Source organism: Alosa sapidissima, chromosome 3, assembly GCF_018492685.1.
Source record: "Alosa sapidissima isolate fAloSap1 chromosome 3, fAloSap1.pri, whole genome shotgun sequence".
Lineage (NCBI taxonomy): Eukaryota > Metazoa > Chordata > Actinopteri > Clupeiformes > Clupeidae > Alosa > Alosa sapidissima.
Window position 1 is genome coordinate 20,980,051 of NC_055959.1, and position 23,593 is coordinate 21,003,643.

The 23,593-nt window shown below is 45.5% G+C and overlaps 1 protein-coding gene across 4 annotated transcripts in view; it reads left to right on the forward strand.

Annotated features, from left to right (window-relative positions):
• Positions 1-23,593, forward strand: part of LOC121704777 (myosin-10-like) — a 67,268-nt gene that overhangs the window by 32,653 nt on the left and 11,022 nt on the right. Inside the window, exons 5-28 of one of the 4 annotated variants that reach the window (XM_042085245.1) lie at positions 562-664; positions 1,179-1,208; positions 6,040-6,132; positions 7,120-7,183; positions 8,306-8,404; positions 8,758-8,901; positions 9,241-9,336; positions 10,198-10,316; positions 10,758-10,910; positions 11,041-11,214; positions 11,648-11,821; positions 13,419-13,533; positions 14,175-14,243; positions 16,929-17,125; positions 18,068-18,189; positions 19,127-19,196; positions 19,445-19,605; positions 19,934-20,042; positions 20,410-20,541; positions 20,925-21,131; positions 21,263-21,400; positions 21,514-21,637; positions 21,757-21,928; positions 23,043-23,255. In XM_042085245.1, coding sequence (XP_041941179.1) covers positions 562-664; positions 1,179-1,208; positions 6,040-6,132; positions 7,120-7,183; positions 8,306-8,404; positions 8,758-8,901; positions 9,241-9,336; positions 10,198-10,316; positions 10,758-10,910; positions 11,041-11,214; positions 11,648-11,821; positions 13,419-13,533; positions 14,175-14,243; positions 16,929-17,125; positions 18,068-18,189; positions 19,127-19,196; positions 19,445-19,605; positions 19,934-20,042; positions 20,410-20,541; positions 20,925-21,131; positions 21,263-21,400; positions 21,514-21,637; positions 21,757-21,928; positions 23,043-23,255 — 3,078 coding nt within the window. The remainder of the gene's footprint in view (positions 1-561; positions 665-1,178; positions 1,209-6,039; positions 6,133-7,119; positions 7,184-8,305; positions 8,405-8,757; positions 8,902-9,240; positions 9,337-10,197; positions 10,317-10,757; positions 10,911-11,040; positions 11,215-11,647; positions 11,822-13,418; positions 13,534-14,174; positions 14,244-16,928; positions 17,126-18,067; positions 18,190-19,126; positions 19,197-19,444; positions 19,606-19,933; positions 20,043-20,409; positions 20,542-20,924; positions 21,132-21,262; positions 21,401-21,513; positions 21,638-21,756; positions 21,929-23,042; positions 23,256-23,593) is intronic. The other 3 variants (XM_042085246.1, XM_042085247.1, XM_042085248.1) reach the window with 3 other exon arrangements.

The following is a 23,593-nucleotide window of genomic DNA, read 5'->3' on the forward strand; positions in this document are numbered from 1 at the left end:
GACTCGAGTAGACCCAGCCCAGTGAGCAGAGTGTGGCCATGTTCTGTGCTCAGCTCTCTGATATCACTTAATCTCTCTTCTTTTCCAGCCGTGAGACCAGTTGAGGATTTCATTAGTATTTCAGTGTTTGTTTATGTGGCTAGTGTTGTAGGCATGATGTCCCATACTTCCCCATGACAATGAAATGATAAATGTGTGTGTGTGTGTGTGTGTGTTTGTGTGTTTGTGTGTGTGCGTGGTGAGGAAACAGCAAACCACCCGCTGTGATGGGTGGTTATGTGGTCATGCACTTATTTGTGTCTTTATGAGTTAGTGAGGGAGCCTGTCTTTTGCTCTTTACTACAGACCTGTGCTACACAAACCAGTGTGTTAAACACAGCAGTCGGCTGCCGCAGGAAATGTGCCATTTTTATCAGATTGGGGCTTGTCTGTTTGTTGTGTTTCTTTTTTGGAGGGGAGAGTTGCATGTTATTTCTTCTCTGTTGTTCTCCTCCCATTTTTCAATGTCTGTGTGTGTGTGTGTGTGTGTGTGTGTGTGTGTGTGTGTGTGTCTTAATGAAGGGGCGAGTCTGGAGCAGGTAAGACGGAGAACACCAAAAAGGTCATCCAGTACCTGGCCCATGTCGCCTCCTCGCACAAAGGACGAAAAGACCACAACATTCCTGTGAGTGCACACACACACACACACACACACACACACACACGGACACAAATGGACACAAACACACACACACACATGCAAACACACACACTCACACACACACATACTGTACACACACACACACACACACACACACACACACTACACATGCAAACAACACAGAGACAAATAAATATATTTTAACATAATTATATGTTTATGTAGTTGCCTTGTTTTATTTAGCGGATGAATACCTACCCTAGCATTAATATATGCCATGGCAAGGCCTTTGATAGCATTGCTTTAATAGACTTCTCATTTCACATTCTCTAACTCAGATGGTCACCGCTCTAGATCTGTGGAGTTCAGTGCCTGTCTCAGTTGTGTGTGTGTGTGTGTGTGTGTGTGTGTGTGTGTGTGGTGAAGTTAAAAGTGACATTGAGGATAACTGGTGGTATTGTGTATGTGTGTATATCTGAGCTGTAAATACTGTGAGGTTTCTCTTAATGCTTTGCATTTGTTTATCCGTAACAAACAGCCTGATTCGCCTAAGCCAATGAAGTTCCAGGCAAGTGACCCTCTGCTTCCTCCCCAGTCCCCTGTGCTGGTGCTCTCTGCTGTCTGTCTGCATGTGGCATGTGCTAACTCTAGTGCTCTCATCTGTACACATACAGTGTTTGTCTCTCAGCCATCTAATGAACTTGTTTTATGCCTTTTATTAAAAATCTGTTATCTGCAAACAAACTTTTTGGTAAAGTTGTATGATTGTTATTATTATTAGATATAGATGTATGAATAAATAGTATTGCTATGATTGCTCTTTTATTGTGTTGTGTTTGATGATAACCTCTGCCTTTGGCCGATGGCGTGCTGCTGGCAGCCACCAGGCAGAGGACAGACGTACAGCCAAGATTCAGTAGCGCAGCCAACACTCATGATTGAGGATAACCTTTGCTGTTTCCTTTGGCACTTGTACTTCAGATTTGTCCAGAGAGACTTTTTCATTTGTGCCAAGAAAATCACAACACCGGCAGTTTCTCACATGGAAGGATGTGATGAGAAAACAAACAGCCAGTAGTAGTACAATAAAACCCTGCTAATGATAGCATCAATATTTACACACTTCTCTTCACACTAAAGCCCTCACCTCAGCTGCTGGTGCTCTCTCTCTCTCTCTCTTTGGGGCTTGGTGGTCCCCTCTCGATGTGACTGCTGCTTTTTAACCATTGCTATCTTTTTAATGTGTAGATAGCATGCATGAGTGTCACTATGTAGGCTAACAACATGTTGTCCCTATGTAACAAAGCAAGCAAACATTGCTTGCATTTTTAAAAGACAGAGGATATCTGTTTAGGGAGCAACATAACCATAAGTAATGGTGTAACACCAAATGCCAACAGCATGTTGATTTTTTTCCTCACACACTGGTTCTAACTGATCTTTCTGAGCTGAACCTGAACCTGTTGCCAGTGGCTTGTCCACCATAATCAGGAATAGTTTCGGTCATTTTCCATATAATGCCCATAACTAAAGCACAAATTAGTGTCTTCTCAGAATAATATCTGCCTTGTTTACACAGTTGTGTATCTGTGCAAGGGACACATGAATAGTGTTTGCTCTCAAGGGACCTGGACCTCACACATGGTGCGAGGTTTATCACATTATTCTTCCATAATAACTCGGAACATTCTGGAAATCGATGCTCCAGGCAGCCCCCTAGGGGGGCGATCTCCTGGCGTGGCATAATTCAGCGCCTGCCTCTGAGCAGCCCGGCCCCTGAAAACCTCCCCTCCTCTCCCCATCCAGTGATCTGACATGAAAGCATTCCTCCTGAGTCTGATTCCTGTCAGCGCTCTCTGCTGGAACAGCGTGTTTTTTTATATTTCATCATTTTTGTCCTCTCGCTAACTCGAAGCTGATGAAGTTCGGGGGTTCTACAGTATCATAATATGGAGCCTTGGTGCGGTGTGTGTGCATTTGTATAAGACTTACCTTGGCCTCATCGCGTGCGTGTGTGTGTGTGTGTGTGTGTGTGTGTGTGTGTGTGAGTGAGTGCACTCTGGTTGTCTGGAGGTCTGTCTGTTTGCTGGGTTAAGTTGTATGTTACACTCTGCACCTGGGGCCCGAAAGAGAGCCCAAGACCACACAACCCCCCACCCCCCCACCCACCCAGCCTCGTCTCAGGGCTCCCTACCTGCATCCAATTAAAGCTGGCTGTGTTCGTGCGCTGGCTGCAGAGGAATGCGCTGGGCGGAGAGGAAGAGCAGCAAGGGCCAGAGGAAGAACAGGAACACAAAGGTGGAGGGAGGAAGCGATCTGCAGCCCAAACACTAACAGGGTTACAGCAACAGTAGCCTGGGGCGTCCAGGCAAAGCAGGGCAAGAGAGGCAGCCTTTTCTTTATATTAATCAGGTTGAGAGGGGTAGAGTACCATTAGTGGGGGGGTCGGTGTCACTCTTGTGGACCGGCTTGTGTACTCTCATGTGCTGCAGCGTTCCCGTGGAAGGACATGGAGCTATCTTCTTCATATCATGATCCTGTTGTCTGACACCGTTGAATAGGGAACCGATTTTTGCTGTGTACCAGAAAAAATTCTGGGACAGGGCCTCCTGCTGCATGTTAGAAATGGTCCAGTTCTTAAGCACACAGTTCTGCTTTCCCACCTCTCCTTTCTTTCTTTCTTTCTCTCTCTCTCTCTCTCTCTCTCTCTCTCTGTACCCTTTTACATTCCCCCCCTTCTTCCTCTCCCACTATTGCCCTACCTAGGGCTGGCCCACATTTTGGCTGCAGGGCCCCGCTGCACTGGTTGCCATTTTGCCACTCTTGAGTGGGTGAAACCGGAGAGAGCGCCTCCGTCCCTCAGAGGCCCCCACAAACTAGGCCTGCTGTTATGTGGCCGCCAGCGCTATTTCTGGCCTTCCGGGCCCTTTCCCTGCTTCGAGTGGCTGGAGCACGGTCCTCGACATCCCAAAGAGAGAGTAATGTCGCTCTTCGGTGCTGATGATCTCTTTAGAAGTGCCCTACCCAACCCTTGAAACACAAGAGACGAGAGGAGAGTGGAGAGAGAGGAGACAGTTGGGAAGATTGACGAGAGAGAGAAGCAGATAGAGAGAATGAATAGAAGTCTGAAAGACACGGTAGAGAAACAGAAGCAACCAGAGAAGCTCCTCACAGCCACAGGAATGTGTGGAGAAGGGAGAGGCTGGCACCGACTGCCCACGTTTAACAACCTCAGCCCCAGCCACCTCCATCCCGCCATTTTCCAATGATTACAATAAAAGTTAAAGATCTGGTTTTCTCAACTCCACCTCCATGATACCGGAAAAAGGGGCCAAGCCAAGAACACATTGTGTGAAGAATGCTCAGAGCAACAAAGAAAAGCTCTATCAAATACAGTGATTTATGTATTAATGTTATGGTTTGTTGTTTCAAAGGGAACAGTCATGACAAAGCATTAGCTTATCAGAATACACAGAGGCAATAATAACCTTTGCTGTATATTGTCCAGGTCAGTAAGTTTTCCTGAGCAGACTTGGTTTATTTGTTGCCAGGCTAAACAATTAAAGCAGTGTTTTCCATGTCATCCTGGCCCGGGTCATGTTTATCATGTAGCACTCAGACTGCACAGGCACTGCTGCAGAGATGTTTGTGTTGTCTCGGCTGCACTTTCTGAATGTGTGCTGTATATTTATTCTCCAGAATGTTCTGTAAGCAATCAGCAATCTTGATTCATTTACACCACCCACATCTGTTGATCTGTTTACCTGTCATCGCCTCTCATGGAGTTGAACTGTCTTTTTAAAGGGATAAACTGTCTTTTTTTAAAGGGATAAACTGTTGAACTGTCTTTTTAAAGGGATAAATCCACCATTTGGGGAATTACACTCATTTTCCACCTCCCCTTGAGTTAAACAATTGATTTTTACCTTTCTCAAGTTCATTCAGCCGTTTCTAGCGATTCCACTTTTAGCTTCAGCCTAGCATAGATCATTGAATCATATTAGACCATTAGCATCTTGCCTGCTAGCATCATGTTTAAAAGTGACTAAGATTTCCGGTAATTTTGCTATTTAAAACTTGTCTCTTCTCAAGTTAGAAAGTATAATAAGACTAATAGAAAATTAAACGTGGCGATTTTCTAGGCTTATTTGACATGGAACTATACTCTCATTCAGGCGTTATAATCCAGTCACTAACCAATTTGTCTGCTGCAGCTCAACCTTGTGGCTGGAAGTTAACCTACGGGGACTGTTTTCAGGTGCTGCATGATATCATTGTGCTGTTGCGCCCATGGTGTTCCTTGATTATTACACTGGAATGAGAGTATAGTTCCATGTCAAATCAGCCTAGAAAATCGGCACATTTAATTTTCCATTGGTCTTATTACAATTTCTAACTTGAGAGGAGACAAGTTTTAAATAGGAAAATTACCAGAAATCTTCGTCACTTTTAAACGAGATGCTAATGATCTAATCCGATTCAATGATCTATGCTAGGCTGGAGCTAAAAGTGGTATCGCCAACGGCTGGATGAACTGGAGAAAGGTAAAAATCAATTGTTTAACTCAAGGGGAGGTGGAAAATGAGTGTAATTCCCCAAATGGTGGAATATCCCTTTAACATAACACTGTAACACAATCATGTCGCTTGAACTAAATGCTGAATTTTGCAGGTAAACGGTTTAACACAGCATAGAGATATGTTGGAAGGCACTAAAGTCTTTGCCATGACCTTGCTCTGTCAAGTCTATGATTAATTTAGTGTGTGTAGATCATTAGTGTGTCTACATTCTTAGTTAATGCAGCTTTGATATGATAATGATGTGATAAATGAGTGATGTTAGATATGCCCTTCCAGTTTTACATTTTTTCTTTTATATAACATATCTGCTGTGTCTTCACATTGATGCATTGATTTTGCTAGTGTTTTTTTAATAGCTTTTTATAGTCAATATCAGTATTTCACTTATAACAGACTATGGAAAATTCTTTTGAACAGTTGAGCAAAGCCATATGGTTTTTATTCCTACATTTTGTAAAGTGTTTATTTTGGCTTTATTGAATTCTTCCACTTGGGAGATGCACAACCTGGAACACAGAAATACTTATTGGCACAACTGATCCATAGCAGATCACTTTCAACATTTTGTCCTTCCTAAAATGGTGTTACCCCATCTATCTTCTCTCTGTCCTACATGTTCTTTGACTTAATTTCTGTTCATGGTCCTAAAAGGACTTCCTTCTTCATCTGGTTTAACTAGTGTTGTATTTCTCATTTCCCACCCAGCAGTCTCACATTGTGTGGAGCTCTAGGCTGTAGCGATAGGAACAATATTGATCATAATAGGAACTGACATCTTTGTTTTTCTTTTTCTTCTCTCTTTTTTGTTCTTCCTCACAGGGCGAACTGGAGCGGCAGCTTCTGCAAGCCAATCCCATTCTCGAGTCCTTTGGGAATGCCAAGACGGTGAAGAACGACAACTCATCACGTTTCGTAAGCACATTCTCCAGACTTTGCAAGTCACAGGATAGATTGTCAGTGGTCAGGTACAAACTGTAGTGGAATCTGATGACCACACTCTTGAGCTGAATGCTACTTGAGGTGGTGGTAAAAAGTACACCTGTCACTAATGATGACCAACTCCACCTTCTCCCTTCCATCTCCCTCAATAAAGCACAGGAGAGATTTAGAATACAAACACAGTTGAGCGTGCTGTATCCAAAGATATGCTCTGTATGTTTGGTCATTTATGAAACGGGTGGGAAGCTCTCTTGTAGGGTCTGACATATTTAGCTTAGCGCTTACACTGAGCAGGAACCCTGCAAGAAGAATGTGCCTTTGCTCATTCCTCACAGAGGTGATACCGTCTCCTCTCCTAACACGTCAGCTCAGGCAGTGAGATGGCGTCATCGCCCCTTTCTCTTATGTGTACATATCAGTGAAAGATGCCTGTCCCAGCGCTGGGAATCTGGGGGTTAGTCAATGCGGTGAGTTTACCCAGATGGCAGAGTGCCGAATACCACACGAGGGTGGCGCTGCCCACGTCTGTACCTGCTCCCCCATCCCCATAATATGTCACCACTCCCAGACCCCCCGGCTTAGATGCCACGCATTCCTGGCACAGTGTGTTTTTGTCCATAAATAGGCATCGCGGGACCAGCTTTTTCCCCTGTGGACTCTGAAACCCAGCCACATGGGCCGATCTGAGGACGATGGTTCCCAGCCTGATTAAAACCAGACTGTGTGTGTGTGTGTGTGTGTGTGTGTGTGTGTGTGTGTGTGTGTGTGTATGAGTGAGAGTGTGTGAGTGAGAGTGTGCATGTGACTGACAGCAGGCCCTCTTGTTGCTCAGTCTTCTATAATGTTCTCAGCACCAGAGGGGATGGCATTTAAGACATTACCACTAACTAGGCTGGTATGATGATAAGTTCACCAGCACAGTGGCTACCGCTAACCGATCTTTATTTCTGCTCCCCACAGGGAAAATTCATCAGAATCAACTTTGATGTCACCGGCTACATTGTCGGAGCCAACATCGAGACCTGTATCCTTCAGGGGAGGAAGGGTCATGGAGGAGAAGAGGGAGACTGGGGACAGGAGTTTGTATTTGTCAGTGTGGAATAGAGCAGAGGGAGAGGGGAGGAGAAGGAGGAGGAGGGGGAGGAGAAGGAGGAGGAGGGGGAGGAGGGGGAGGAGAAGGAGGAGGAGGGGAGGAGGAGGGGGAGGAGAAGGAGGAGGAGGGGGAGGAGGAGGAGGGGGAGGAGAAGGAGGAGGGGGAGGAGAAGGAGGGGGAGGAGAAGGAGGAGGAGAAGGAGGAGGAGGGGGAGGAGAAGGAGGGGGAGGAGAAGGAGGAGGGGGAGGAGAAGGAGGAGGAGGGAGGTGAGCGATAGGGAGGAGGGATATGAGTTAGGGAGCAGATAAAGTAAAGGAGGGAGGGAGGGAGTGGAGGAGACGGACAGGGAGAGGAGGAGATAGATAGTGTGTGTGGAGGCAGCACAGGGTGGTGTTTGTAGAGGGTGGGTTGGGGGTTGGGTGAGGGGGATAGAGAGCACGGGGATGTGGTTTGGCGGACGGCGTCTCCAGAGTTTATGCATCACCGCAGGAATGCGGCCCTCGCAGGGACCCGAGCGGCCCTCGGTGAGATGGCGTCCGCCTCCCGCTCCTGTGTTTGCTCTTGCGTTCCTTCACCAAAAGCAGAGCACCTCTCTGCACTTTTCCCCTCTGCAGGGGTAGCGAATGGCACAGACCTTTCTGTCTCAGATTACCGTTTTTGGTCCCCCCGCTACAGGATTAAGAGTTTTCGCAACACTTGGCAGAGACGGCCCTGTGTGATTTACTAGCTGGAGTGATGTGTGTTTTTATGAGATCTTTTTTTCTCCACCCAAGCGGAAAGAGCGCTGTGCTCATTGTTGTGTAGATTTGCCTTGGGATGCACATCAGCCGGCAATGTTCTAATAGTAACCACACTGTCCTAATATGTCCAGGCCACTCTATTTCCCAAAGATGGAGTTTCCCAGGTTTCCTAGTGCCTAACCTCAGGCCGCAGAGGTTCTATTCTATTCTCACACATAGAGAAGTTCTTAGACGTCAAAAAATCTGGAACTATTTCTCTGGTCAAAGGTTCATGCATACAGCACCGTCACTGTTCCTTAACTGGTTTGAACAGACCTTCTGGAAAAATCCAGAGCCATACGCCAGGCCAAAGATGAGCGGACGTTCCACATCTTCTACCAGCTGCTTGCTGGAGCAGGGGAGCATCTGAAATGTGAGTGGCTGCCTTTGTCATGTCAATGGAGTCATCTCAAGCATCCCCCCAGAGAAAACACGACACTCACATTTTATGGATCCTCAGACAGAATTGGGGGGGGGGGGGAGTATTTGGGGGGTATTTGAAATGCACAGCTGTGTGTTTTCTGTAGTTGTTATAGATATGTGTTGGAGAGCAGTCTTTTTACTGTTACGTTCCAGTAAAATGTTCCAGTTCATTTGATAGGATCACAGCTTTGGCCCGCGGGCCCCGACCATGTTTTCATGTCATTCCTGACCCGGGTCGTGTGGTGTACAGTTGCACGGTTCCTTTTGGAATTCATGGCTCTTGTCTGTGTCATCTGATTCCAGCTGACCTGCTCTTAGAGGGCTTCAGTAGCTACCGCTTCCTCTCCAACGGCAACGTTCCCATTCCCGGCCAGCAGGACAAGGACAACTTCCAGGAGACCATGGAGGCCATGCACATCATGACGTTCAATCACGAGGAGATCCTGGGTCAGAGTGCACAAACATACACTGACTTCATCTTACACTATGAACACACACACGCGCACACACACACACACACACACACACACACACACACACACACACACACACACACACACACACACACACACACATACTGTATGCACACACACTATCACATTGGAGATTATGCTAACCATAAAGGTGTATCTTTTTTATTTTTATTTTTTATTTTTTATTTTTTGAGCTTAAATTGATTTTCTCTGTGAATGAATGGCACATGTTTAGTATTGTGCAAAGCCCAACCATAAAAAAGCACATTCACACACTTCACAGCCATCATAACGATCACTCTTTCCTTTGCAGCCATGCTTAAGGTGGTCTCAGCAGTGCTGCAGTTTGGCAACGTTGTCTTTAAGAAGGAGAGGAACACAGACCAGGCCTCCATGCCCGAGAACACAGGTGAGCTCTGGCCTGACTCCTAATCTGTATATTAATCAAATGAGCCGCTGGTTCAGATCCAAGTCAAACATCACTACTGTAATTAATGCTCCGGTTAATGTTCAAAATAGCATCACCAGACGCAGTGGATTGTGCATGTTTTGATTGAATGAAAGCCATGTACATAAAAATCGAGTTCTGTGGCGACAAATGCCATTCACAGTCTGCAAAACAATTGGCAGTAAAATATGTCACAGCATGCTCTACATTTTCATCCAGGGCTGTGAGGAAAATAAAGGGACTGTTTTAACAGATGTTTGGCTGAGGCCCTCAATGCATGGGTGGTCAGATATGCCAGTGTTTACCTTTAGAGGAAAAGAAACAAAGACTGGCGAAATTAAGAAACAGAAGTCGATGAACCTTACAAAATGGTGTATGCCTTTACACACTATTTCCTCTCCGTGCGCTGCTGTGCTTGGAAATGCTCAGGTGCATAACGTGGAGGAGGCGCTGGGGGTATTAGCTGGGCCCTACTGCTCAGTCACTCTCCATTTGTAGTCGGAGCTCTTTGGTGGGTTAAAGGGCCCGGTAATGAACAGAACTAGTCAACCAAAATTACCTGTTTTATCAGATTTTTCGTTTCAGCCATTTTAGAAAAAAAAAAAGCAAAGTTGCGATAGATTTGAACCTATTTCAATCTAGAGGAGACAAGCAAGTTTTCTCCTGACTGACTTTAATTTATGAATTTTGCATGCATAGAAGAGGTCCAAGCATAGAACCAAAGCGGCGCGCGGTTTTTACGGAAGTTGGCTGACTCGATCACACACAAGGCGTTTCCCCTGGGTGGTCCATTGACATGACCCTGTCTCCATCCCCATTCAGCTGCTCAGAAGCTCTGTCACCTGCTGGGCATGAACGTCATGGAGTTCACCCGCGCCATTCTGAGCCCACGCATCAAGGTTGGCAGGGACTACGTGCAGAAAGCCCAGACCAAAGAGCAGGTACTCTCCCACGTGCCATAGCGCACACGCAAGCTCTTTTCAGAAGATGCTCATATGTTCCCTGTCTGAGTACATTGGGCCAATAAACACAACTTATATGACATTGTTCCACAGACGTATCCACTTGCACAAAGAATAGCACAATAACTACAAGATGAATAATGACCTTACATTAGTGAGTTGTTATTTTGATAGAAGAAGGTTGAATGCTTTTTCAGCCCTGTAGTCTGTTTGGACACTATGCATTCTTATGGAGTTAAATGCCTTTGTGTTTTGCATTGCATAGCATAGCATTGGACTTTGTACCAGATATTGTGCCAATGACTGCATATATTTTCACACTGTCACTGGTTTGTGCATTTGCACAGTAAGTCAGTGCTCTTCCCCTGCATGTGTCTCCTCTGTGCCCTTCATCCTCCTCATCCTCCCTGTGTACGTCAGGCTGACTTTGCTGTGGAGGCCCTGGCCAAGGCCACCTACGAGCGTCTGTTCCGCTGGCTGGTGCACCGCATCAACAAGGCCCTGGACCGCACCAAACGCCAGGGGGCCTCCTTCATCGGCATCCTGGACATCGCCGGCTTTGAGATCTTTGAGGTGGGTTCATTCATTCCCAATGACAAAATTCTACAAGCACAGGCGCAAATAGCTGTGGTACTGTAGGACAACAGCTGTCATTTTCAGTTTATATTCATCTGTCTCCCTGTTGGGTGTGTTTCTTCTACAGCTGAATTCCTTTGAGCAGCTCTGCATCAACTACACCAACGAGAAGCTGCAGCAGCTCTTCAACCACACTATGTTCATCCTGGAGCAGGAGGAGTACCAGAGGGAGGGCATCGAGTGGAGCTTCATCGACTTTGGCCTGGACCTGCAGCCCTGCATCGACCTCATTGAGAGGCCGGTCAGTACGCCAGTCCAAGTGTGCGCAGGATTACAGCATCAGTTATTTTATGTAACAGTCGGTGTTGAGAGCAGTTTGCTGAGCACAGTGCATTTTCAAATGCAAGGTCAGGCATTTATTTCAGTGTTGGAAGTAATTTGCTGAACTAGGGTTTCAAGTCTTGTACCATCTTCTTGAAAATACGCTCTATTTACAAATGTGATGGAAATTCATCTATAAGAAACATGTATATTTATATGCATATACTGTACAGTATAAAAAGGAGACTATTTGGCTTTACATATTGAAGCATGCCCACTAAACAGAACAGATTTCATTTTGTGGAAGTTCAGTTTTGCTTATCCAGTAAAATAAGTACTGAATGATACTGTATCATACTGAAACAATGTGTCATGGACATCTGATCACACATGTTGTCATTATCCTCATGCAGAACAACCCCCCAGGAGTGCTGGCCCTGCTGGACGAGGAGTGTTGGTTCCCGAAGGCCACGGACAAGACGTTTGTGGACAAGGTGCTGCAGGAGCAGGGGACCCACTCCAAATTTCAGAAGCCACGCCAGCTTAAGGACAAGGCCGACTTCTGCATCATTCACTACGCCGGACGGGTACGTTTCGCCCGTCTGCCCGGGCCTCTGTATCGCCTCCATCAGCACGCCTCACCCACACCTCCACCCTTCCTCCCACAGCTCAGATGATGCTAAATAAATCATTAGAGTCTGATCAGGTTGTTTGTCCCAGAAGATCTTGTACTGTAGCTTTGGGAATAGAAAACAAACAGATAGCTCGTTTTGGTTACTGGATTGATAAGGGATGTTTTGAAAAGATTGTTGTTAGACAGTTTTCAAACAAAAGCTGATATTGTAGCAAAATCTTTTTTAAGTATTTTTGTTTTGCCAGTAAGCACCATGTCCTTAGAAGACTCCTCCGTGAACCCTGAACTTTTTAACTTTCGAATTTTGTTTCAAAAATAAAACCTTTGCTTCAGTGCTTGCTTGTAATGTTACCATCTAACCAACCTTTTTGTCTGTTCTGGTTAGAGTCTTTTATTTGATTTTTATGGCTGTTGCTTGTTACTTGTTGCCATGGATGTGGATTTTTGGAACGCCGAGATCACTCTGTTCACACAAAAGCCCATTTGTGCGGCAGAAAACCACATCTGGTTCCCATTAATGGGAGGGGGGATGTAATGTTACATAAAAAGGAGGAATTTTCAACTCTACGCTCGGCTTGGTGGGCCAACAGCATTGGGTGTGCAGACATATGGGGAGCAGGATTTTCACATTAGCACTTATGTCATGTCTACCTCCGAGAGGGTCCCGACACAGGTCAGAGTTCACTTGGATGTTTATCCAGCACCTCCTACTGAAAAATGGGCCAGCATGATAACACTAAGCACCTGAAATTGCTTTCTGATAAACCTCGGCCAATCTCAGCCTGGACAGCACTGTGAGATCAGATTGGACAAGATTAAGATGAAGTAGGGCTTTGGGTTGGGGGGGGGGGGGGGGGGGGGGGACATAAGCTCGCTCGACGTTCTCAAGCCTGCACAAGACCAACTGAAAACACGGAGTCTGCCAGAGTAAATCACCAGGCCTGTCTAAGGTCAGCGCTGGGTGTTAGTGGAGAGTTAACCTCCCCAAAGAGCCAGCACAGATGGAGGATGGAGCCTAGTAAACAGAGCTGCAGATTGTCTCCACAAAGGACAGAGAGAGAGAGAGACGTCAGGACATCTAGCTCATTTACATTTAACAATACTCAGTGGGTTAAAGTGGGCCAGTGCCCGCTTGTAACTCAGGCTGGAAGAAAAACAGTTTCGGGGTGCAGCTTCCTTTGAGTGCACAGACATGCAGTGTTGTGGGGCCGACTCAGAACTGGCCAGAGTTGGAGGGGCTTTCCCCCCGCTGAGTTGGGGGGTCAGTTCTTTCAGGGACATTTCCTTTCCTCTGTCAGTTTTGCCCAGAGGTCACACTTTCAAGGGTTCAGACTCCTGTTCTCCACAAAGCCAGGTTGTTTTTAAGGCTACTTACAAACCTTCCTATGCGGTATTACATTACTAATTATGTGTAATCCTAGTGGTCTAGGGTTTGGAAAAAAAACAAACTTAATTTCTGTTTCAATCTTTTCCCTCTCACCCCTCTTCCCCTGTTCTGCCTTCTATCATTCTGTCCTACCTCCATCCGCTCTCTCTCCTCCGTTTTGCAGGTTGACTACAAAGCAGATGAGTGGCTGATGAAGAACATGGACCCTCTGAATGACAACGTAGCCACATTGCTGCACCAGTCCACAGACAAGTTTGTGGCAGAGCTCTGGAAGGATGGTAAGACTAACTTCCATATTCCTTCCCCCCTACAACTCACTGTTCACCAGGAGGATGCTAATGAAAGTCTAAACCAGAAAAGAATGGTTTCTCAAACCCAAGGTGTGCAGGGAAATCATGTCTTGAAAAAAGGCTGTGTTATTGTTGGACCTGAAGTAATGGTTGTTACACTGACTCTTATAAATCTTCTGAATGTATCCTTTGTCTCAGTAAACTGTGTCTCTCTTAAAACAGGACAGATTTGTATTTCTAGCTACCAATGGGAATTGTCATACCTAATAAAGAAAAACATATTCTATTAATATTAACATCTAACAGTGTTTGAATCGCTTTGCTAATAAGCTGGAGATTTGGAATAATGTACAATGCTGAATAACACTCTTGTTTGTGTGTGTGCACTGTGTAGCAGTGTGTGCCCTGTATGTAAGTACAGTAGCCACATTTGTTCTTGTCTTTTTGTGATCTGGTCCTCATTTCTCTCACACCATCTGCCTTTCTCTCTCACTTCCTCTCTGAACCTGTCTTCCTTTCTCCTGTCTTTCTTCTCTCTCCTCTCTCCTCTCTCTCTCTGTCTCTATCTGTTCTCTTCTCTTCCTTCCTCCCTTCCCCCCCCCACACTCTCTCTCTGTGTTTTGCCACAGAGATTCAGACCTTTCAGAGAGCCTCTTTCTATGACAATGTATCTGGTCTCCATGAGCCTGCAGGTGAAGGCACGTGTTGCCCACTTGTTCCCTGAGCCCTCTGTGCTGGCTGCTGCTGCTGCCCCATGCTCCCCCTTCCCCCATGTGTGCCCATCCATTGCCTACTGGCTTTGCATGGCCTAATGCACTACTACTATGGCACTACTACTGATATTATAATATAAGATATTACAAGACACGACTGATATTAGCAAATGCTGTCAGCGCCTGTTTGAGTTAAACCCAAGCTAACAGTGCAGTAAACTACCATCTGTGAACTAAATACAAAGTGAAATTATCCACAGTTACCATCTGTGGACTAAATACACAGTGTCCATGATCCCTTCCAGACAGTTTTTTTTTAAAAGTTCAATATCAGACAACATTCAAACTGCTGCTGTTTTATCCTGGACTGTATGCGATACGCTGTGTAATAGTAATAGTACTAATAATAGCAATAGTAATAGTACTGATGGCGTGCATGGGTAGTACATCTCACGTCCTCACTGTGAGGTGCGTGAGCAGCTGTGGCATGTTAGCAGGATGTGGTTAAACACGTTGAACCTTTGATATGGAAATGAAAATTTGAGACATAGATATGATCGGCCTCTGCATTAATGTGCTCCGGGTCGTTTTAGTTCATTCCGTCTGCTAAACCCATCGAGGGCCGATCATTAGTAGGCCGCTGTTCTTTTTCTCCTCCGCAGGCATCTTGAACGCACAGGGACTGGAAACGATTTTGTGTTTGCGACGTCATATTTTTTCCCTCCGGTTGCGTTTGGATTGTAACTCTCTGATGATGATTTATATCTGTGTTTACCAGCCTCAGAATGTGTAATTTGTCAGGCATGTGTTAGTTTAGACTTTCTTTTCATTGCAGAAAAAAGGGCTTGATGCGTATCATACCTCCTCCATGAGCTGTGTTCCTGACAGAGTGACCACTTTAAGCATTAAACAGGACAGTTGGCTGAGCTAATATTTGGAATGCTTATCTTTTTATAGTAAAGCGTTGCTTGTTTATGTGCTTAGGACATTACCACTGTAGTGTCATTCACTAAGTGAAGCAGTCCATGGGCAAGATTGATGTAGCCGTAGGTTGGCACGATCACAAAGAGAGAAGCTGACACGCTCACTTTGTGATCCTATCTTCCTACCACACAAAAGGGTGACTCCACCCACCTCTTTTTAAAGTTCCTCTCTAATATCTCTAGCCACCATTTGATAATTAGCTAAAATATTGACACAGTTTGATATATTTAATTGGCGTTATGTTTGAATAGGCAAGCTTCTAGATGCTAATTTAGCCAGTGCTGTGCAGGCATCTTTTCCCTTTAATGAGTCTGTTGAACCACATCTGAATGGCTCAGTGCTTCTGCCAAGTGGCCGAACCAGTATAGGATTGCTAAAAAGACTCCCAGGAAAGACTGGGCTGTCAAATGTTATATGGCTAAACTCTCTCTAAACACTGTCCAACAGTGCCCACCAGAACTGTGCAGCCATTTTGGAGCTATGAAATGCATCTACCATTACAGGCTGTTCCACATAGAATGGATTTTTCTTTTAAATCAGGCTAGAGAATAGTTTTATCAGTGGAATTCTCTTCCATTCCTTCATCAGAGCCAGGAGATTTACCTTCACAGTTTACAGATTCTTGGACCATCTTCAGATACCTTGTCAGTTCTTGTCATTAATCTGAGTATTTCAAAAGGCGCCGTTAATTTATCTGGTTTCTCCATAAAGTGTTCCTTGGCCAGGACAAGCCTAGAGAAAGAGAACGTTTATTTATAAGGGAAATATCCAGCTGTAAAATAATATTTTTTCAGATTGGGGTTTGTTTTGGAATTGTTCAACACTTTCACTATATAAGGCAGAAGCTGTCTATATTATTCAATGGGGACTTTATTATGAGGACTGTGATATGGGTACTGCTATTTTTACTGAACCCCACTAAGCGGTCAAACACACAATACACCCTGGATGTGTTCAGTATGAATAATATGAACCACAGCCAATGTGAAAATATCAGTGTCTGCCATATTCAGACAGACATGATGTTTCGTATCCATAATTTTTTTCTACATGCTTTCTAATAACTTATTAAACAGTAGGTTGTACAACGGTAATTGTAGTATCCCACAGTAAGAAAGCCATGAAAGTGTAACTTTCATAGTGATCATTCCTTTCTTCACCTCAGTCGGGTCTGTTTGAAGTGGGTCTTCTTGCCCACACAGCACAGCAACTGGTGCTTTGAAAGTGAAACCTCAGGAGATGGTAATTTATAACGTGTTTTTGTGCCACATGGCCTCTCTGGTGGCTGTAGTTTGGTAGGCTAGGGATCTGAGCCGCATGCATTCATTTAAAAAAAGTGAATGTTTATTCTTTGGTACTATGGTGAATTTGGGCACCAAATTTTTTTTTAAATACATGGATTAGAAGAGGCCTGTGGCTGAGTAGATCTATGCCCAGTGTGGGTGCTTTTGCTGTCCGTGTGCAGATGTTTCCACTGTGTAGACCTGTTACCTATCATGCCTCATTGTGTCCACTGTTCAGATGTGAGTGCTGGTCTCTAGCTGTCTCTGTGTGTGTGTGTCTCGGACGTTTCTCATCCCCCACCCCTCAGCCATGCCCTCTCTGTCTGCCCCTGTCACTGCTTCTGCACCTTGTCTGTGTGGCCTTGGCCAGATCCACCTGATTGTGTCGTTTTCTCTCCCGCAGTGGACCGGATCGTGGGCCTGGACCAGGTGGCCGGTATGAATGAGACAACAACCTTCGGCGCCGCCTACAAGACCAAGAAGGGGATGTTCCGCACTGTCAGCCAGCTCTACAAGGAGCAGCTTTCCAAGCTCATGGCCACACTCCGAAACACCAACCCCAACTTTGTGCGCTGCATCATCCCCAACCACGAAAAACGGGTGAGTGGGGACAGGATAGCCTAAATGCTCTTTCCGGAATATTCCATCTCCAGGGGCCGTTCGGGGACACATGGAGATGTCAGAAAACAGCAAGCAAGTCGTTCAGGGGTGTGGGGGTGGAGTGCTTGAGTTCATGTCTATGGGATATGGGCCTGTGGGCTTGTTAAGTGGGAGTCAAACCCATCTTTAGAGACTTAATTAAGGTATTTCTCTTTCCCCTTCACAACCGCAAATGACTGCTGCCAGCGACCACGGAACCGGCGGACTACACAGGGTTTTTTCAGAAGTCAACCGTCTTCGGTTGCACACATAATCCTTTATAGCGCTCCAGGCCTATTAGTGATGAATCCCTTTAACCACTCACTCTTTGTAAACAACTTCAGTTTAAAGATGGGAGACAGTTAAGCAAACCAGTGATTGGTGATCTTTTTTTTTATATAGAGAAGACTCAGAGTGGATGTTCTGCAGAGTTTCTGTGTCAGCCAGTCGGTTATGTTTGTGCATGGTTTGGGGGCTTTAGCATAAAATCCAGTAATATGTCGACTACAGTCACGAAAAAGCCAGAAAAATAAAGGTTGAGCCGCACAAGAGACTGTATAATTCAGGTAAAGCTGAAAGTCTGTTGCTGAAATGGCTAACTTCAGTCACATTCTCGTGTTCTCAAGCAGTTTCAGTGGTCAAAAAGACATTTTAGACTGTTTTAAGCCTGTTTTCACACACTTATTAGTTTCACTTTGTCTTCTGTGTGCAGTGTCCGTACTCTATGTTCTCATTTTATGTACCGATGAGATCAAAAACACATTTGTCTGCCTACATCACACATCTATATTTTTACAGTCAAATATGATCTGGAATGGTTTTTAATCTACCAGCGAACACTTGAATGAGTAGATACTTTAACAATAAATAACTCATCACCTGTCCTTTCGTGTCCGAACTCAGGCGGGTAAGCTGGACCCCCACCTGGTTCTGGACCAGCTAAGGTGCAATGGTGTGCTGGAGGGAATCCGTATCTGCAGACAGGGCTTCCCCAACCGCATCGTCTTCCAGGAGTTCAGGCAGAGGTACTGCAAACATACACAATAATGATTTAGTTTGTTTATGTTTTGATATTGTTTCATTTGATTGTCTTGTGTAAATGTTAGTAATACCCTGATAGACTACAAATCCACATGTGTGCTGCTGTTTCTATTAGGGCCGAGCACCGAAGGGCACAAGGCCTTATTGTTTCTGTAAGGATTATTATTATTATTATTATTATTATTATTATTATTATAGTTGGGAATATCCTGCTGTGCTTTACCTTTTTTGAGGTGGTTCCCACGGGCAAAAACTCAAGTCATGCCCCCCGCCACCTGCCAAGTAGGCTAAAATCAGTGGTTCCCACGGGCGACAGATCATGAAATTTGGCAACCATGTCATCCCTCACAGTCTCTACAAGTGTGGCCCAGCGCCCCCCTATGTCATTGAGTCTTGTGGTCAGCAAATAGTTTCACCCACACACGAGAGCAAGAGTTGGTAGGGATATGGACCTCCCTAAGACGAATATAAGGGTCATGCCCCCACCCCCACCCCAAGTGGGTAGGTTGAAAGGAGTTTTTAGGATAACTTGTTGCACTGCATACCACAAAATGTATCTCATAAATTGATTACTTGGAAGCACATCATTGTACCCCACATCTTTGTGGTGTAGCGCCACCTAGTGAATATCATCAGTGTAAATCGTCACACCCAACAGGAAGTGAGTAAGTGATTTTGACGCATAAAACTTGCAAAAACAAATAGCACACACATCAGATATGTGCATTTGACAAACGCACCACATGTGAGTGCATTGGCGGATTCCGAAATGTCGCGGACCGTAGGTGCTCGGGCCCGTCATCGTCGCTTACGGCTATATTTTTGATTATTCTCACATATACACAGAAAAAATATATTAGACACAGATCTTAAAGTAATCTTGTTGACCTCACCTGCAGTCTCCTCTCTCTTCTCTCACAGGTACGAGATCCTCACTCCCAATGCCATTCCCAAGGGCTTTATGGATGGCAAGCAGGCCTGTGAGAGAATGGTACAGAAATTGTTCTGCTATTTTTATTTCAAGGCTAATGCGCCCCTACAATAGACAGTTGTATTAAATGAAAACACAAGTAAAAATTTTGTCACAGAAGGAAAATCAGTCAGTGTGTAATTCTTGAGTACTCTTGAGTATAAATATTCAATGAATTCAGTGAAGTGTATGAATGAATGAATCAGTCAGTCAATCATTTTAATCCAACAGGATGTGTGTGTTAATGATATACCGTTTTCCTCTCTAAGATACAAGCCCTGGAGCTAGACCAGAACCTCTTCCGCATCGGCCAGAGTAAGATCTTTTTCCGGGCCGGAGTCCTGGCTCACCTAGAGGAGGAGCGTGACCTCAAGATCACCGACATCATCATCTACTTCCAGTCCGTCTGTAGAGGATACCTGGCTCGAAAGTAAGTTCAACTCAGACACCCTCACACACCTGTTAAGAGCTTTTTCACACAACATTCCTTTGGTGTGTAATTGTCAGGTCTGGAAAATATGGTCCTGAACAGGATCTCCTAGAGTACCTACAACCCCTCACAAGATTAGTTTGAGAAGAACTAAGTTAATCAAAATCATTTCCATCATTTGGAAGATCTTTGAAGTTTTTTCCTGTCATCAGCAGAGATTGCTTATGTCTGTGCTGAAGAGACAAAGTACTGTTATGCTATCTAACACACCGTTATTTAGTATTTTCAGTTTGTAACACCATCCTCCTCCTCTTCTTGTCTTCCGCAGGGCCTTTGCCAAGAAGCAGCAGCAGCTCAGTTGCCTGAAAATCCTCCAGAGGAACTGTGCTGCCTACCTGAAGCTGCGCCACTGGCAGTGGTGGCGCCTCTTCACCAAGGTGTGTGTGGGTGGAAGTGGCAGGCTAAAAATACAGCACCCTCTCTCCATCTAAAACTCACCTCATCAATATCCTGCAGTACTCTGCAGTGCTAGGAAATCTGTCCTTCCTGCTCTCTGTCTGCTGAGTTAGCTTTCTCTCTGTTTGTCAGATTGTTGTATAGATTCGTCATCTCATTTACTTCCTTGGTGTGGCTTTTGCAGACAGTTGCTGCTTTATTTTTCTCTTTGTGTCATTATCTCCTCAGATTTATGAGGCTAAATTGAGTTGTGTTCATCTGAAACTAAACTAAACTAACTTCACGTGACTTCCCTTGACTTGGCGGAGATGTGGCCTAAGAGCTCTGCCGTTGCTGGTTGTGTTGCAGGTGAAGCCTCTTCTGCAGGTGACCCGGCAGGAGGAGGAGATGCAGGCCAAGGACGAGGAGCTGGCTAAGGTCAAGGAGAAGCAGAGTAAAGTGGAAGGGGAGCTGGTGGAGATGGAGAGGAAGCACCAGCAGGTGAGTCGGCACTGCCAGTCTACAGTGCTGAATTAGTGGGGCCATCAATTGCAGTCTCTCTTACCAATAACATAAAATGGGCCAGTTTGCCGGGTATGGATTAAGCCAAGGCCTAAACTAAAAGGTGTTTAGTGGACATTGAAGTTATCATCTAGTCTAGGACTAGGCATAGTCCATGTCCAGAGAACCGGCCCCATAAATAGTCATCATGCTTTGTCATTGTACCTAAACTCTATACCGTAAATGGTGTCAGCAATGAGCAATGTGTTTACAGCTGTGGTCACGATGCTCTGTGAACTCAGGTAATTTACCTGTGGTCATGGTTTAATAGCAGGCTGTTTTGAGGGCCCCTTTGATTGACTCTTTGTGCGCTGCTCCTGCAGCTGGTGGAGGAGAAGAACATCCTGGCCGAGCAGCTGCAGGCTGAGACGGAGCTGTTTGCCGAGGCTGACGAGATGCGAGCGCGGCTTGTGGCCAAGAAGCAAGAGCTGGAGGAGATCCTGCACGACCTGGAGTCCCGCGTGGAGGAGGAGGAGGAGAGGAACCAATCTCTTCAGAACGAGAAGAAGAAGATGCAGTCTCACATCCAGGTGCACAAACTACTACACCTACACCATACACATGTAGTAGGAGTCAGGTTACTCAGGCAGCATGCGGTTACATGAGGCATGTCAGTATACTCATGTATTTTGTGTGTGCGTGTGTTTAATTACTCTGTCAGGACTTAGAAGAGCAGCTGGATGAGGAGGAGGCGGCTCGGCAGAAGCTCCAGCTGGAGAAGGTGACGGCTGAAGCCAAGATCAAGAAGTTTGAGGAAGACATTTTGTTGCTTGAGGACCAGAACTCCAAGTTCCTGAAGGTGATTTAAAAAAAACAAAACAAAAACAATTAAGGCCTCTTACATGCTCTTGAACTCTTGAATACTTGTACAGAGTACGGTTTATACAAGCTACTTGTGTTTCTACCAACCAGGAAAAGAAACTTCTGGAAGACCGTATCAACGAGATGACCTCCACACTGGCTGAAGAAGAAGAGAAGGCCAAGAACCTGGGCAAGACCAAGAACAAGCAAGAGATGATGATGGTGGACCTGGAGGGTGAGACCCCCCGATCCTTCTTTTTCCAAACCGCATAAAAACCTCCTCCCGACTCTCCTCGTTTGAACTCAGCCTTCTTCTCTGTAACCTTCTTGTTTATTTTCCCCTTGCACTTGCAGAGCGCCTAAAGAAGGAGGAGAAGACCAGGCAGGAGCTGGAGAAGGCCAAGCGGAAGCTGGACGGCGAGACCACGGACTTTCAGGACCAAATCGCCGAGCTGCAGGCCCAGATCGAGGAGCTGAAGCTCCAGCTGGCCAAGAAGGAGGAGGAGCTCCAGGCCATGCAGGCCAGGTGAGGCCTTACAGGGGACGTCCAGGCAGGCAATAGCGGAGACTAGAAAGGATGAGACAGCTGGACAAAGAGTTTCAAACACGCTAACTGTCTCCCATGACTGTTTCATTAACCCAGTTTTACCATTGTAGAACAGAGCCCATTGTACTGTCAAATGTAGACGTATTTAGATCTATTTATATTTAGAATCTGCAGACAACAATAACCTCTGATGCATGTTGAGTCTTGTGCCTGATTCACAGGGACGCTCTATGCACATAAAGTCTTAGTTTGACCCGGTGATGCATCTCTTACATTTTTTGCCTTAAGATGCATATGAAACAATCACATAGTTTCAACATAACCATAAAGTCATCTGGCCATAAAGGCCAATTCCTCTGTGAGACACAACACAGGTTGAGGTAACACATACCTCCAGCACCTTGTCATGAAACCTCCCCTCCTCTCTCTTTTAATCATCTGGTGTAACACACCTGCCTTTTCAAATAAAAAGCCCGGCTCTGCTAATTAATGGCTGATGGAGCAAGCTCCCCTTCTCCCTTTGGCAGACTTGCTCCAGTGATCTCGTAATCAGTCCATTACCACCCAGCCCTGGTTTACCATTCCTTCCTCGTGTGCTCACGACTGGAGCCTGCCCTGGCTCCTGCTCCAGAGATCAGGTCAGAGCCTCGCGGGGCTGGAGATACTCTAACTTGCTGACCACGGGCCAGCAAACTCAGGCTGGCCTCGTGATGGAACGAACTCTTCGTTATATGCACCCAACCCGCCCCCCCAGACTGCAGACTGAGGAGTGGGCACAGGATAGAATCCGCAGCTCTTACGCACTGCCACCTAGTGGTTCGGTAGTGTTCGTTTCATGTTATGACTCATAAAAGACCGTGACGTTCTGGAATAAAATTGATGATTCAGAATGAGTTTTTCTAAAAATGACTTTTACAGTGGCAATAATCAAACAAATTGTTGTGTTTTATTTATATATATATATCTCCTTACTTAAAATACTTGTTGTGTTTTATTTATATATATATATCTCCTTACGTGTTTGTGTGTGTGTGTGTGTCTGTGTGTGTCTGTCTGTGTGTATGTTTCTGTGTGCGTGGGGGTAAATTCAAAGGGGGGATGAGGAGGTGACCCAGAGGAACAACGCTCTGAAGCAGGTGCGGGAGCTGCAGGCTCAGCTGGCAGAGCTGCAGGAGGACCTGGAGTCGGAGCGCGCCTCCCGCAACAAGGCCGAGAAGCTCAAGAGGGACCTGAGCGAAGAGCTGGAGGCCCTCAAGACCGAGCTGGAGGATACGCTGGACACCACCGCCGCCCAGCAGGAGCTCAGGTAGCAAACACACACGCTTACACACATACACACACACACACACACACACACGCCTCAACTTTCCTGGCAAAATTATATATTGTTGTTATATTGTTATTGTTATATATACACGCGCACACACACACACACACACACACACACACACACACACACACACACAGGGCTTGATATTATACATACTGTAACTGTTAGGTAGATTTCTGATAACTTCACCCACAGAAATGTTCCTTTCTTTAAGCCCTACACTCATACAGTGCACATCATGTGCACACACTCTCACCAATATAGTAATATAATTAGATTCTCTTGATGCTCTGTATGTTGTGAACGCACCCCTA